Source organism: Lissotriton vulgaris, chromosome 11 (assembly GCF_964263255.1).
Source record: "Lissotriton vulgaris chromosome 11, aLisVul1.2, whole genome shotgun sequence".
In the NCBI taxonomy this organism is placed as follows: Eukaryota; Metazoa; Chordata; class Amphibia; order Caudata; family Salamandridae; genus Lissotriton; species Lissotriton vulgaris.
Window position 1 is genome coordinate 944,614,072 of NC_141699.1, and position 12,054 is coordinate 944,626,125.

Genomic DNA, 12,054 nt, shown 5'->3' on the forward strand with positions numbered 1-12,054 from the left:
GACTAAGGATTTTAACTGTTGAGTCCAAAAGTGAGATTGGACAATAATTCCTTGCCTCTGACCTGGATCCTTTTTTGTAGAGGGGTATAATGATTGATTGGCCCCATGTCGGTGGTAAATTATCTTCCACCGCTGCATTAAAATAACGAGTTAAGATTGGGGCCCATAATAATATTTCATGTTTATAGAAGTCCATGGGTACCCCATCGGGCCCAGGTGCTTTACCCCCTTACTGTTTTTAATTGCCTCTGTCACTTCATTTAAAGTTAAAAACAACTGCATTTTCTTCCATTTAAAACATAAGGTAGACCCATCTAGATTAAAATCAGAATTAAAAATCTCAGAGAAATGTGCAATCCATGCAAGACAGTTGACGTGGGAACTGACCTCAGGAATATTTTCTTTCTTTAAGAATGGGCCATTTATAGTTTCCCAAAAGAGTTTATGGTTTTTAGTTGCAAGGGCCATATCAAGATTATTCCAGGCATCGTTCTGTAACTCCCTTTTCCTAGTTGACAGGGCCAATTTATAATTAATACGTTCTTCTCTGACTTTCTTTATCTCTGGGTTTAACATCAAGTACACTTTTTAACCTTTTCAGAGTCTTGGCACAATGTTTGTCAAACCACACAGTTTTATTTCTTTTAATCCTTCTGTTTCTTTTTAACAAGGAATTTTCAACTGTGCATGTAATTTTCATAAAATTAGAGAGAACGGCAGACGCTATCACAATAGGTGCAAGGCAGTATTCAACCTCTCTGGTACATTTACAAATAATATCCTTCGTTAATTTGTTGGGGTCAATTTTAGTCCATTTAATTCTCGTACCATTTGGTCTCACAGCAGAAATCCCGTGGACAGATCTACCGTGCACAACGGTTTTTGGGCACCAGCCCATTAACTCCACTGAAATGCTGTTGTGATCACTCACAGGCTGCTCTATTACCCAAACATTGGAGAAAACCGAACCATTAGACACCAAAATATGGTCAATATTAGAATGGGCATCTCTCCCCCTAAATGTTGGGCATGTTTCATTATTTTTGTTTTTTGTACATTCAAGCAGTTCCAGATTAAATTTGGCTATTAAGTTATTCAGTGCGCTGCCATAATTACTGTGCGGGAAATGATTAATGTAAACGCTGTCACCCCCTGCATGATCCTCGTGGTGACCACAAATCCCCTTCCGAGCATGTCTACAGGCTTGAATGTTAAAGTCGCCTGTCCACAATATTGCAAAATTGTTCTTTGAAAGAACAATTGCAGCTTCGATAGCCCATTCAACGTCGGGGACAATCTTATCACGTTTAGGGCCCACAATATTATTATAAAAGTTTACAATACTGAAGTCCCTGCCATGACTGAGTTAATCGCAATACAGACGCATGCTGACAAACTACAGAGTGTCCCCCAACATTAAATTCCGTTAATTTATTTAAAACCAAAGTCAGTAGGCCTCCCTTAGCTCTACCAGCTTTGAAAGCTACTGCTGCCACGCTGTAGGAGATATAACCTTCAACTTCTATTTGTTCTGTATGCCATGTCTCTTATGAGCATATAATATCATGACCAAATGTGATGAAATTATCCCAAAACGGGGTGCATAATTTCGAAGCAATTCCCGCTATATTCCAAGTACTAATTATAAGGGAGTCAGCATAACTTGTTCCTGTACTTTCAGGGTGGTTAGACAAGAGTGAGGCTTCTAAACTTACAATCGGAATAACGTTAACATTAACATGTGTTACAGTGATATTATTATCTATATCATTTATAACATTGCCTGTACATAGCACATTATTTGGCAAAATTAATTGTGGCTCAATTATAGTTTTTACGCAACTTTCATCACCCAACTCTTTTTCCAAGGTTAATGTATCACCTATTACAATGCTTTCAGAATGCGGGGTCAAGGATAAAACATTCAGTCAGTCATTCTCCTCAAGTGAGCTGAGCAACTGGAATCTATTAGAAGTTGGGACCAAAAAGTTGTCATATAGATTAGAGAGTAAAGGGGGACAGATGGGTACGACATTAGGTTAGGTTACTTGATAAAGGCCGCTCTTGGATGCTGGAAGTTATGTGTAGTGATTTGTCTTCCTGACTGGTTCCTATAAAAGTAGTCAAGTGGGAACAGCGTGATGTTATATTCGTGGTTCGATGGCATAGGTGCGTGTAGGATCGAATATCTCGCCCATTCTGTAGTCCTAAAATTTATGACTATACAGTCCCCATCTATTTATTTATTTATTTATTTATTTTTAACATTTCTTAAGCGCGAACAATTGCCCGCAGGCGTCTCGGCGCTGTAATGTCAAATCTCCTGAGATTAGTAGTGGGTACTAAAGGTTAAACAGCCATGTTTTCAATTTCTTTCTGAAAACAAGAAGGTTTGGACTGGATCTGATGGATTGAGGGAGTGTGTTCCATAGTCTTGGAGCCGCAACCAGGAAACGTCTGTCTCCCCAGTTGACTAACTTGGCCCGTGGAACAATCGGATCATTCTGTTTAGCTGAACGGAGTGAGCGAGAAGGAATGTATGGAACCAGATGATTTCTCAGGAATTGAGGTGCTTGGTGATGTAGTGATTTGTAGACAATACACAAGGTTTTGAATTTAATTCGATTTCTGATGGGTAGCCAATGATAGCTTCTCAAGACTTCAGTTATTGGTTTAAATTTGGGAATGTTAGCAAGAAGTCTTGCTGCTGCGTTCTGAACTGTCTGCATTTTCTTGATGACTCTAATTTGAGTATTGGCGAACAGGCCATTGCAATAATCCAATGCTGACAGGACAAGAGCGCTGACTAATGTCTTGCCTACATTTTTAGGGAGGAAAGGCAGAACCTTCTTTACCAAGCGTAATTTATAAAATGCTGTTGCAGCTATTTGGTTGGCATGTGCCATGAAGTTCAGGTTATCATCAAACATGACGCCCAAATTTCTCACCTTCGTAGAGGGTTTCGGAAAAGTTCCAAAAGATGACGGCCACCATGCCTGGGACCAGGTGGGGCTGAGGTGGCCGAAGGTTACCACCTCGGTTTTATCGGAGTTCAATTTTAAGCAGTTTGCCGACATCCACTGTCCGATAGCCAACATACCTGCCCTAAAATTCTCCGCTACTCTATCCCCATCGTCTCTGACGGCCAGGACCAACTGAGTGTCATCCGCATATGAGGTAAGGTTCATCCCATGTGCTTTGATGGTCTTAGCAAGGTCCGACACATAGATATTAAATAGTGTCGGACTCCGGGATGAACCTTGAGGTACCCCACATGGCAAGGACAACTCAGCTGATTCGAATTGTCCTAAGATGACCGCCTGGGATCTGTCCGCCAGAAAGGATGCCAGTAATTTTTTAGCCAAACCTTGCACACCCATCTGCTCGACACGGTTGACCAAGATCTTATGGTCAACCGTGTCGAAGGCAGCCGGCAAGTCCAGTAGCACCAACAGTGCTGCACCTCCTTGATCCCGGATTAGTCGGATGTCATCTGCCGCTTTGATGAGCGCCGTCTCTGTTCCATGAAACTTGCGGAATCCAAACTGGGTTTCATCGAGCAGATGGTGTTGCTCGATGAATTCCGCAAGTTGATTGTTCATGGCCTTTTCAGCTATTTTGGCCAGGAGTGGAAGATTGGCTATAGGTCTGTAGTTTTTCAACTCCGTTTTATCTAATCCAGTTTTTTTCAAAAGAGGCTTTAATAGGGTTTTTTTGAAAAGGCTGGGGAAAATTCCTGTGCGGAACATTGAGTTACAAATTTGTGTTATAACAGGAATCACAGTGTCCATTAGTGGACGGAGAGTTTGCAAGGGACACGGATCCAGTGCTGAACCGGATTTAATGGCTTTAAGAATGTCGTGGGTTTGAATATCTGTGATTTCTATAAACTGGGGAAAAATATTATCAGCAAGTGGCATTATCGTATCCTCAGTGTCTAGATTATCTGCAGCGGTAAATGCAGAAAAAATATCGTTCACTTTAGTGAAGAAAAAGGATGCTAGTGCATCACAGAAACTATCTCCTTTTTATTTGGTCCCACCCAACCTACCCTCTGTGTAGTTATAATCTCTTCTGCACCTCGTATTGGGAAACCACAATTTTTCACCAACCAATGCAGGGTTTTATTTTTTAGGGTTTCTTGATTTTCAAATTGGTTGGGCAACAACTTGGGGACATTAGCGAGTATCGCTACAAATGGTCTACAATCAGGTGGCAAATTAATAGTGACTGGAATGACATTATTAATATGGCGCCTCAGTACGGGTAGGCTCTTATTATTATTGGCGGGGTCATTGATGTTTCTTTGGCCCCCAACTACTTTTTGCCCACCTACTATTTTGGGGGTGATTGTTGTTAGCCTCTGCCTTCCACTCGTAGAAGGTACCGGGTTTGCCGCCACAGTGGGCGCACTCGGAGTACGATTTACTGTACTTAATTTGTTTTTGCTCTGGTTCCCAGAATCTACATTAGTTGTGTAGGATCTGGCTTTCGTGCCCAGGTGTTCTAGGACATCCAAGTTGGCTATGCCCAGTTTCTCTAGGTTTTCTATTTTTTTACTTAGTTTCTAGAGATACCATCACTGGTGCAATATATGTTTTGACCATTTTCTCGAGGCATGCTGTGAGTGCCTCGACATTGGTTGGAGTTAGTATTTCCAGTAATTGTGTATTCTTTACATGTCTCCCTCCACTGTTCTGCTGTATCTCACCCTCTCTTTCGTTGGTTTCTAAAATTTGTATAGCCCTCTTCTTTTTCCTTCTATGTGTTTTAGCCTGTTTGTTAATTATTAACCTTTTACGACTTTGGGTAAATTTCCTTTTAGAAGGTACAGGCTCAGTCAGTTTCACTACTTGACAGACTGATATCACTAATTTGTACAGTTGAAATGACAGCACTAGTATCACGACCATCCAATTCCCCAATGTTTACAGGCACATCACTGTATGTTAGGGGCTGTGGCAATATGCTAGCTGACAGGTCAGGTGTTTTAGACAGTCTACTCTCCCTAGTACAAGAAACAGTAGGTTCTAAAGGTTGTGGTACATCTGGTTGGATTATGTCATACCTTGGCAAACCAGCAAATGATTCCAACAAAAGTGAATCATGTGACATTGTTGTTTCATTTGTAACGCTAACATGTGTATGAACAATTTGTGGCGTTTGACTTATTAAACACATACTCTCCGGTAAAGATGGTCTTCTTTCCGTATTTTCAATAGCGTTACAAACAACTCCAATTGTTTGTTGCAGCATCCTATCAATTGCAGTTAAAGTAGGTAAAGGGGTTGGCGCCAATGTTTGTTTCCTTGTGGTTGAGCGTGTATGCATAGGTGTTTTTCTATCCGCCACTCTGCTTTTACTTTTGACATCCATCAGGCCTGGTACAGACTGTTATCTTTATAGGCCCACAAGATGGGGTGATTACCTTGGATATGCGGGGAGTGGCAAATGTCAGGGGGGTAGCCCGGTCCGGTCTCCTGCGGTCTCTGAGGGCCTCAGAGGGCCCGCCCTTTGCCCGGGCTCAGCCCGGCGTGGCGAGGGAGTAGTTCTCCCCTTATGCGCGTCCTGGCGCTACCCACTGACACTGGGGGAGGTGCTCTCACCCCAGGGCTGCTGGGGGTTGTAGTTGAAGGGGCTCCCGACCGGCGGAGCCAAGCCCGGCCAGCCGTAAGTGCTGTATGCGGAAGCGCTGCGGCGGAGCAAAGCCCGGCAGCCCCTTCGGTCCCTGCAGGCACTCTTCACGCCACAGAAGGAGCCTTGGTGAACCCGAGGTAGGCCCCGTTAACGCCTCACAAACAGGAACTGCCACACGGTCCTCGGCAGGAGTTCTCCCCTTATGCGTCTCCTGGCGCTACGCGCTGATGCTGGGGGAGTCGCTCTCACTTCAGGGCCGCTGGAGGTTGTAGTTGAAGGGGCTCCCGACCGGCGGAGCCAAGCCCGGCCAGCCGGAAGTGCTGTATGCGGAACCGCTGCGGCGGAGCAAAGCCCGGCCGCCCCTTCGGTCCCTGCAGGCACTCTTCACGCCACAGAAGGAGCCTCGGTGAACTCGAGGTAGGCTCTGTTACCGCCTCACAAACAGGACTTTGCCACGGAACATCTGTCCAAACATATTAAAACGATATTTTCCTTGGTCAGTACCCACCTTTTAATACAAAAAACAATCTTGGCACTCAAATTTCGTTTCTCACGAAAAGAAACAGGAGTGCCAAGGGAAATTATTATTGTCTGGAATAGGTCCACCCTGGTCTAAGGAGACTGAGCCTGATTACGAGTGGTTCAGGAAACAAGGTGCAATATAGCACACCTCCTAAATAACGATACACCAGTGTTATGTATCTGTGTGATAAAGAAGCGCCTATTACGGGTTTTTGAGAAATAGTATGCAGATTCTGGCATTTAAAACACCAAAATCCCCGTAGTACGATAATTACCCTTCACATTTCCCCTGTTAAGTGTTGGCACATTTGACCTACCTGAGGTTTCAAGATCTCTAAACTTGTAATTCTGACCTGTGCGCAAAAAAAGTTTAACACACTGGTTAGCCTACATGAACCCACTCATAATCGGGCCATAAATCTGCGCAGTGTTAATACACTATTAACAACACTTAAAGAGTGAAAGCTTGACTAGCTGCGGGACCGATGTTGCTCAGGACACCGGTACAGAAGGTGCAAAGACTATATTAGTTAGTGAATCTACCAGAATCTGGTGAAGAACGTATTTCATTGACTTTATTTTTGAACAGTCCATTTTTGTAGAATGTGTTTTACTAAAGTACTGGCAAACCATCCCAAGATGGGCATCCATGTGCTCTCTTGCCTGAGCATGCAACGGTGACAATCGTTCAAAGTTTTTTGGACAAAATATAGAAAAAGCCCTTCCACGATGACCACTAGTGCATCTGTCTGCATATGCACATAGTGGTGGTCATTTTTAAATGGTTTCTTTTTTACTTTAAAAGAAGGCACTCGGAGGAAACCCACATTGGTAAAACCAATAGCTCAGCAACCAAAGCCAGGCCTATTGGCTTTGCCAGTGCTTGTTTATCCTATTTCTTTTACCATGTTTTATTTCGTAGCTTTTTCTTTTGGCACTGATATGGATAATTCTCCTTTTTTTTTTTTCTTTCAAAAATTCTACACATACCTCCTAGATAGCTGGCCTACGTCAGGAGCGTGCGTTCTTGTGTTAAACAAAAAAAAAAATCTGTATCCTTACTCCTAATATCTTCCCTATTTTCAGAGACTGCTAACACAATTTTACGTTTCCAAAGTGGCCAGTTGGGGGACTTGCCTAAAGATACTGTTTCAGATGTTGAGGATTGTTAATGGGTTACATTTAATGTGATGTAGAGATTCACTAGACAAGCTGCCTGGTCAGTTGGCAGTAAGTACATTTCATTCACAGACCTAGTATTTTCAGTTTAGGAGTCATTGCTACAGTATGCAGTAAAATATTTTGCCTTTTTAAATGTTTAAACACTGTTGGTATTTTCTAGATAAAAAAGATATATTTTGCTCTTCTCTACCGGATTATAGGAAGTTTGGATACAGGTTTTAATATTTTTAGGATACTTCGGGGGTTATGAGCCAAAAGTAGCATTGTTATGTTGTTGCTAGTATTATGAAACATAGGACCATTTGAATTGCAATGCCCTAAAGGGCTCAGGACTATCCGTCCCAGAGTGCAGGTGATGTGATCTAGTGTTTAAAAGGTTGGTGATGGATCTTCCAGTTTTAATCAGACCGTGATCCTGAGGAATGGACTGGTCGCCATCTGCTTCAGTTCTTGTGGAAGCCATACTGGTACCAACGAGGGTCAATCCAATTTGCAGTGCATGATGTACAGATAAGGTGAAGCCCAAAAAATCTGACCCTTGGCAAGCTGTTGCAGTGACTCTTTTTTTGAAGATACTTTCGCAATAAAAAAATTAAGTCCTGCCACCTAAAAGTGACAGCCATATGCTTGCATTCACATTTTATATATTTAAAATACAGGTAGCTATAATGTACAATGTCACTTACACACTAAGCCATAGCAATTATAAAAAAAAATGGAAAATAAGTCCCTGCCTGTCTGAGCATCCAAGGGGTAAATAGTGGATATTTAAAGATAATACATAAATAAATCCCCAAAGTGCACCTAAACCAGCTTTGACACTGTAGATAAGGGAATTAGCTTCTTTACTTGGATGTGAACAACGTGCCCAGGGTTTGGGCAGTCAATTGCGGTGTGGGGAGCCGATGGGTAAATTGTGCAGAACCATTGCCATAATGGTGTATGCTGTGTTGGACTGATTGATGCAAAATGTTAATGACGGGTTAAAAGACCATGAAAAACAACCCACTGATCAAAAGCCTCTCAAGTTATAGCTTTTTTTGTTTTTTGTTGATAAAACAGTAGCCTGGCGAGACAGCTAAAGAGGTCTCAAAGGCGATTCTTCACACATGAGGTCTAAACCTCTTCATTTGACTTAACGGCCATCTACCTGTCATAGTGTGTGCAGATTGCGTTTTGGTGGGTTTTAACTAGTGATTCATATCTTTTACCTTGAGAGAGAATTATTCCGTTCTTCTATACTATCTCCGTCATTTCCTCTTTGCTTCTACCAAATTGAGGAGAATGAGTGGAAGGGGGTAAAAAGGGAGGAGGAAGAGAACGTGCAACATCATTTTAATTAGTGGCCAAATGAAGTGCCTAATGTGTTTTTCTTTTTTCCCTCAGGCAGTAATGGCTGACATGAGCTGCTGTTGTGGACTCCTCACGGCTTCCAAGGATCCAGGTGTGTGGTCTTACCCCTTTTTAAGTACAGTGACTATATATGGCTCATGTCTTGTGCACTGACTTTTGTGTGTCTTGGATTTCATGATCCTCCTACTAGGTGAGGAATTACTCATCCCTAGGGTGGGTTAGGTGATTCCCAAGATTTCTTTGATTTTATAAATGGGTCTCTTGAATATTTATTTTTTACTTTTTTATACTTTTGATGTTCTGAATTTTATTTGATCTCAGGTCGTTGTGAGTGATCTTCTTAAGCTAAAGCCATGCAGTGTTGATTTTTCCTAATGATAGTCAATTACGTCAAGATGGAAAATTTCAGATTTACAATATTGTGTCTTTATGTTGGGCTGAAGAAATTCTTGAAGACTGAGCTCAGAATCTGCCTTTGTTGTTAAAATGTAATTGTGTGCTCAACTAAATAATAAGATAAATACAGAATGAGAATTCTTCTGACTAACATTGTTTACAATGAAGACTATGATTGGAAAATTAGATGTCAACTGAAATGGCGGAGGCTAACCCGTCAAATTGTATATACATGTTGTACATGATGCGCTTCTCAATCCTGGTAATGTGATCTAAATTTCTCAGTAGAATTACTTTAGGATGCATACATTCCAGTGTTATATACACTGGAACCGTAAATAAAGGAAACCAAAAACGTCAGGAAAAAACAGTAAGTAATAGGGGTTCAGTTTACAGAAAGGCAATACATAAACTAAAACTAGGCCAAAAGAAATGGGAGGAAAGGAAGGACTACCACAGCTTATAACATTATTTAAGTTGGATAAAAAAAACGAAGAGTATAAATATTTTTAAAAGGTGAAACTATAAATGGGTGGCTATTACCTTACCACTATTCTCTTAAACCCATTAATAGGTTTACCTTTTTTAAATATATATACTCTGTTTTTTTTAATCCAACACACGCTCCTGACGTAGGCCATTCTAAAAGTTCTGACTGTGAGCTTTGCAGTCATTATTATGAATGTTTTCTTGCTTCATCGTGTACCGTCTAAATCATCCAGTACTAAAAGACATGGCCAAATTACAAAATGTGTGCCAGTGCAGAGCCATTTTGTCATGGAATTTACCCTGACCAGTGATCTTCGTACTAAGATTTTTGTTTCATTGTAAAGGGGCAGGTTTGTAGTCTGCATAGCATTATGGGTACCACCTTACAGTTCCACAGGGAGCCCGTTAGGTTTGCTAGAGTGCCTGCATTTTACTTATCCTTTACTTCAATGAATTAAGGTCCAATTCCAAGGTCGTCCGGGCAGGTCACCCCTGAGCACACTCCCCGTGAGTGAGCTCGTCCCCTGGTGCCGCCTCTGCCCTGAGCTGTGCCCTGTGCATCTCTGCTGTGCCCCGCCCGCCGGATCCACTTGGTCCGCGGATCTCCTGCGCCTCCTGCCACCAGCTGTGCCCTCTGCTGTGCCCCGACCGCCGGATCCGCTTGGTCCGCGGATCTCCTGTGCCCCCTGCCACCAGCTTGCTTCGCCGCCTTTTTCGTTTCCTTTTCCCGCCGTTTTGCCCTAGCCCCCTGTGCTCCCCCCCTCTTCGCCCAGCCCCGGCCGCGTTTCCCGCCACCTCCCCGCCGCTGTCCCCCTGCGGACCCGCCCCCTTCCCTCGCTCGCCATCCCCATTCGCCACCCCACTCCCCCTCCCAGCTGCCCCTCCCTCGCTCCGCCCCCCCCACTCTCCTCATATGGCAGAGTGGCCAACGCGCAGCGTGCTCACGCAGCGGGCGCGCCCTAAGCGCGCCAAAGGTAAGCCCGTCCGCGCCTGGACCGCGCCCAGCGCCCGAACCCCTGGCCCCCGAGGACCCCAGCCCACCCGCCGGACGTACAACGCCGCCACCCTCAACGCACTCCACACCGGCCGAGTCCCGGGATGCTACCGAGCCACCCCGAGACTCACCCACGGACCCTTCAGCTGCCACGCCTGCAAGTTCACCTGCATCCGGACCTGCCCCGCACCAGCACCCACCAAGCCGAACACCAGCAGCAACCACCTCAAGTGCATCCTGCTCAACACCCGCTCCGTCCACAGACACGCCATCGAACTCTGGAACCTCCTCGACACCACAGCTCCTGACATTGCCTTCCTCACGGAAACCTGGATGAACGACTCCTCAGCGCCCGACATCGCCATCCCAGAGGGATACAAGATCACCCGGAGAGATCGCGACAACCAGACTGGAGGTGGCATCGCCATCATCCACAGGGACACCATCCACATCACGACCAACACCGACAACACCCTGACTACCGCCGAACACCTACACTTCCAGATCCACACCGACCCGAAGACCACCCTCAGAGGCACCCTGATCTACCGACCCCCGGGACCACGCACACCATTCAGCGAAGACATCGCCGACTTCATCAGCCCGCACGCCCTCCCCTCCGCTGACTACATCCTCCTGGGGGACATCAACTTCCACCTGGAGAACCACAACAACGACCGCAACACCACCACCCTGCTTGACAACCTCGCCAACCTCGGACTCAAGCAGCTGGTGTCCACCCCCACCCACCTCGCCGGACACACACTCGACTCCGTCTTATCATCCAGCTAAGACATCGCCTTCAGCCACGCCACAGGACTCCACTGGACGGACCACAGCTGCGTCCACTTCACCTTCAGAAGAACCACGATCCACCACCACCAGCAACAGGTTGCTCGAAGAAGCTGGAACAAGATCACAGCCGACCAGCTTGCCGCTTCCCTGAGCCAGCACCCTCCCGCCAGCTCAGCAAACCCCAGCCAGGCCGCCGACAACCTCACGAAGTGGATCAGCAACTGCGCGGACGAACTCGCCCCACTGAGGACCCCGCCCAGCAGACCCGGCAGCAAGAAGGCCCCATGGTTCACCGACTAACTCAAGAGCTCCAAGAAGAACTGCCGAGCCCTCGAAAGCCTGGAGAAGGGAGCCAACACCGGACAACATGACCACCCTCAAGCTCGCCACCCGGAAGCACCATCAACTGATCCACGCCACCAAGAAAACAGCATTCAAGGACCGGCTGGACAACAATGCACACAACTACAAGGAACTCATCAACATCGTGAAAGAGCTCTCCAACCCCAACGCCGGAAACGACATCACCCCATCGCAAGACCTCTGCAACTCCCTCGCCTCCTTCTTCCACAACAAGATCGCTGACATACACAACAGCTTCAGCACACACAACGTTCCCCGTGACCGCACCAACGCCCCCCACCACCACCCTTAGCACCTGGACCCTGATCAACACAGAAGACATC

At 45.2% G+C, this 12,054-nt stretch overlaps 1 protein-coding gene across 1 annotated transcript in view; it reads left to right on the forward strand.

The window, feature by feature from the left end:
• Positions 1-12,054, forward strand: part of LOC147683725 (von Willebrand factor A domain-containing protein 5A-like) — a 752,535-nt gene that overhangs the window by 45,861 nt on the left and 694,620 nt on the right. Inside the window, exon 2 of the mRNA XM_086944099.1 lies at positions 8,728-8,785. Coding sequence (XP_086800225.1) covers positions 8,734-8,785 — 52 coding nt within the window. The 5' untranslated portion in view covers positions 8,728-8,733. The remainder of the gene's footprint in view (positions 1-8,727; positions 8,786-12,054) is intronic.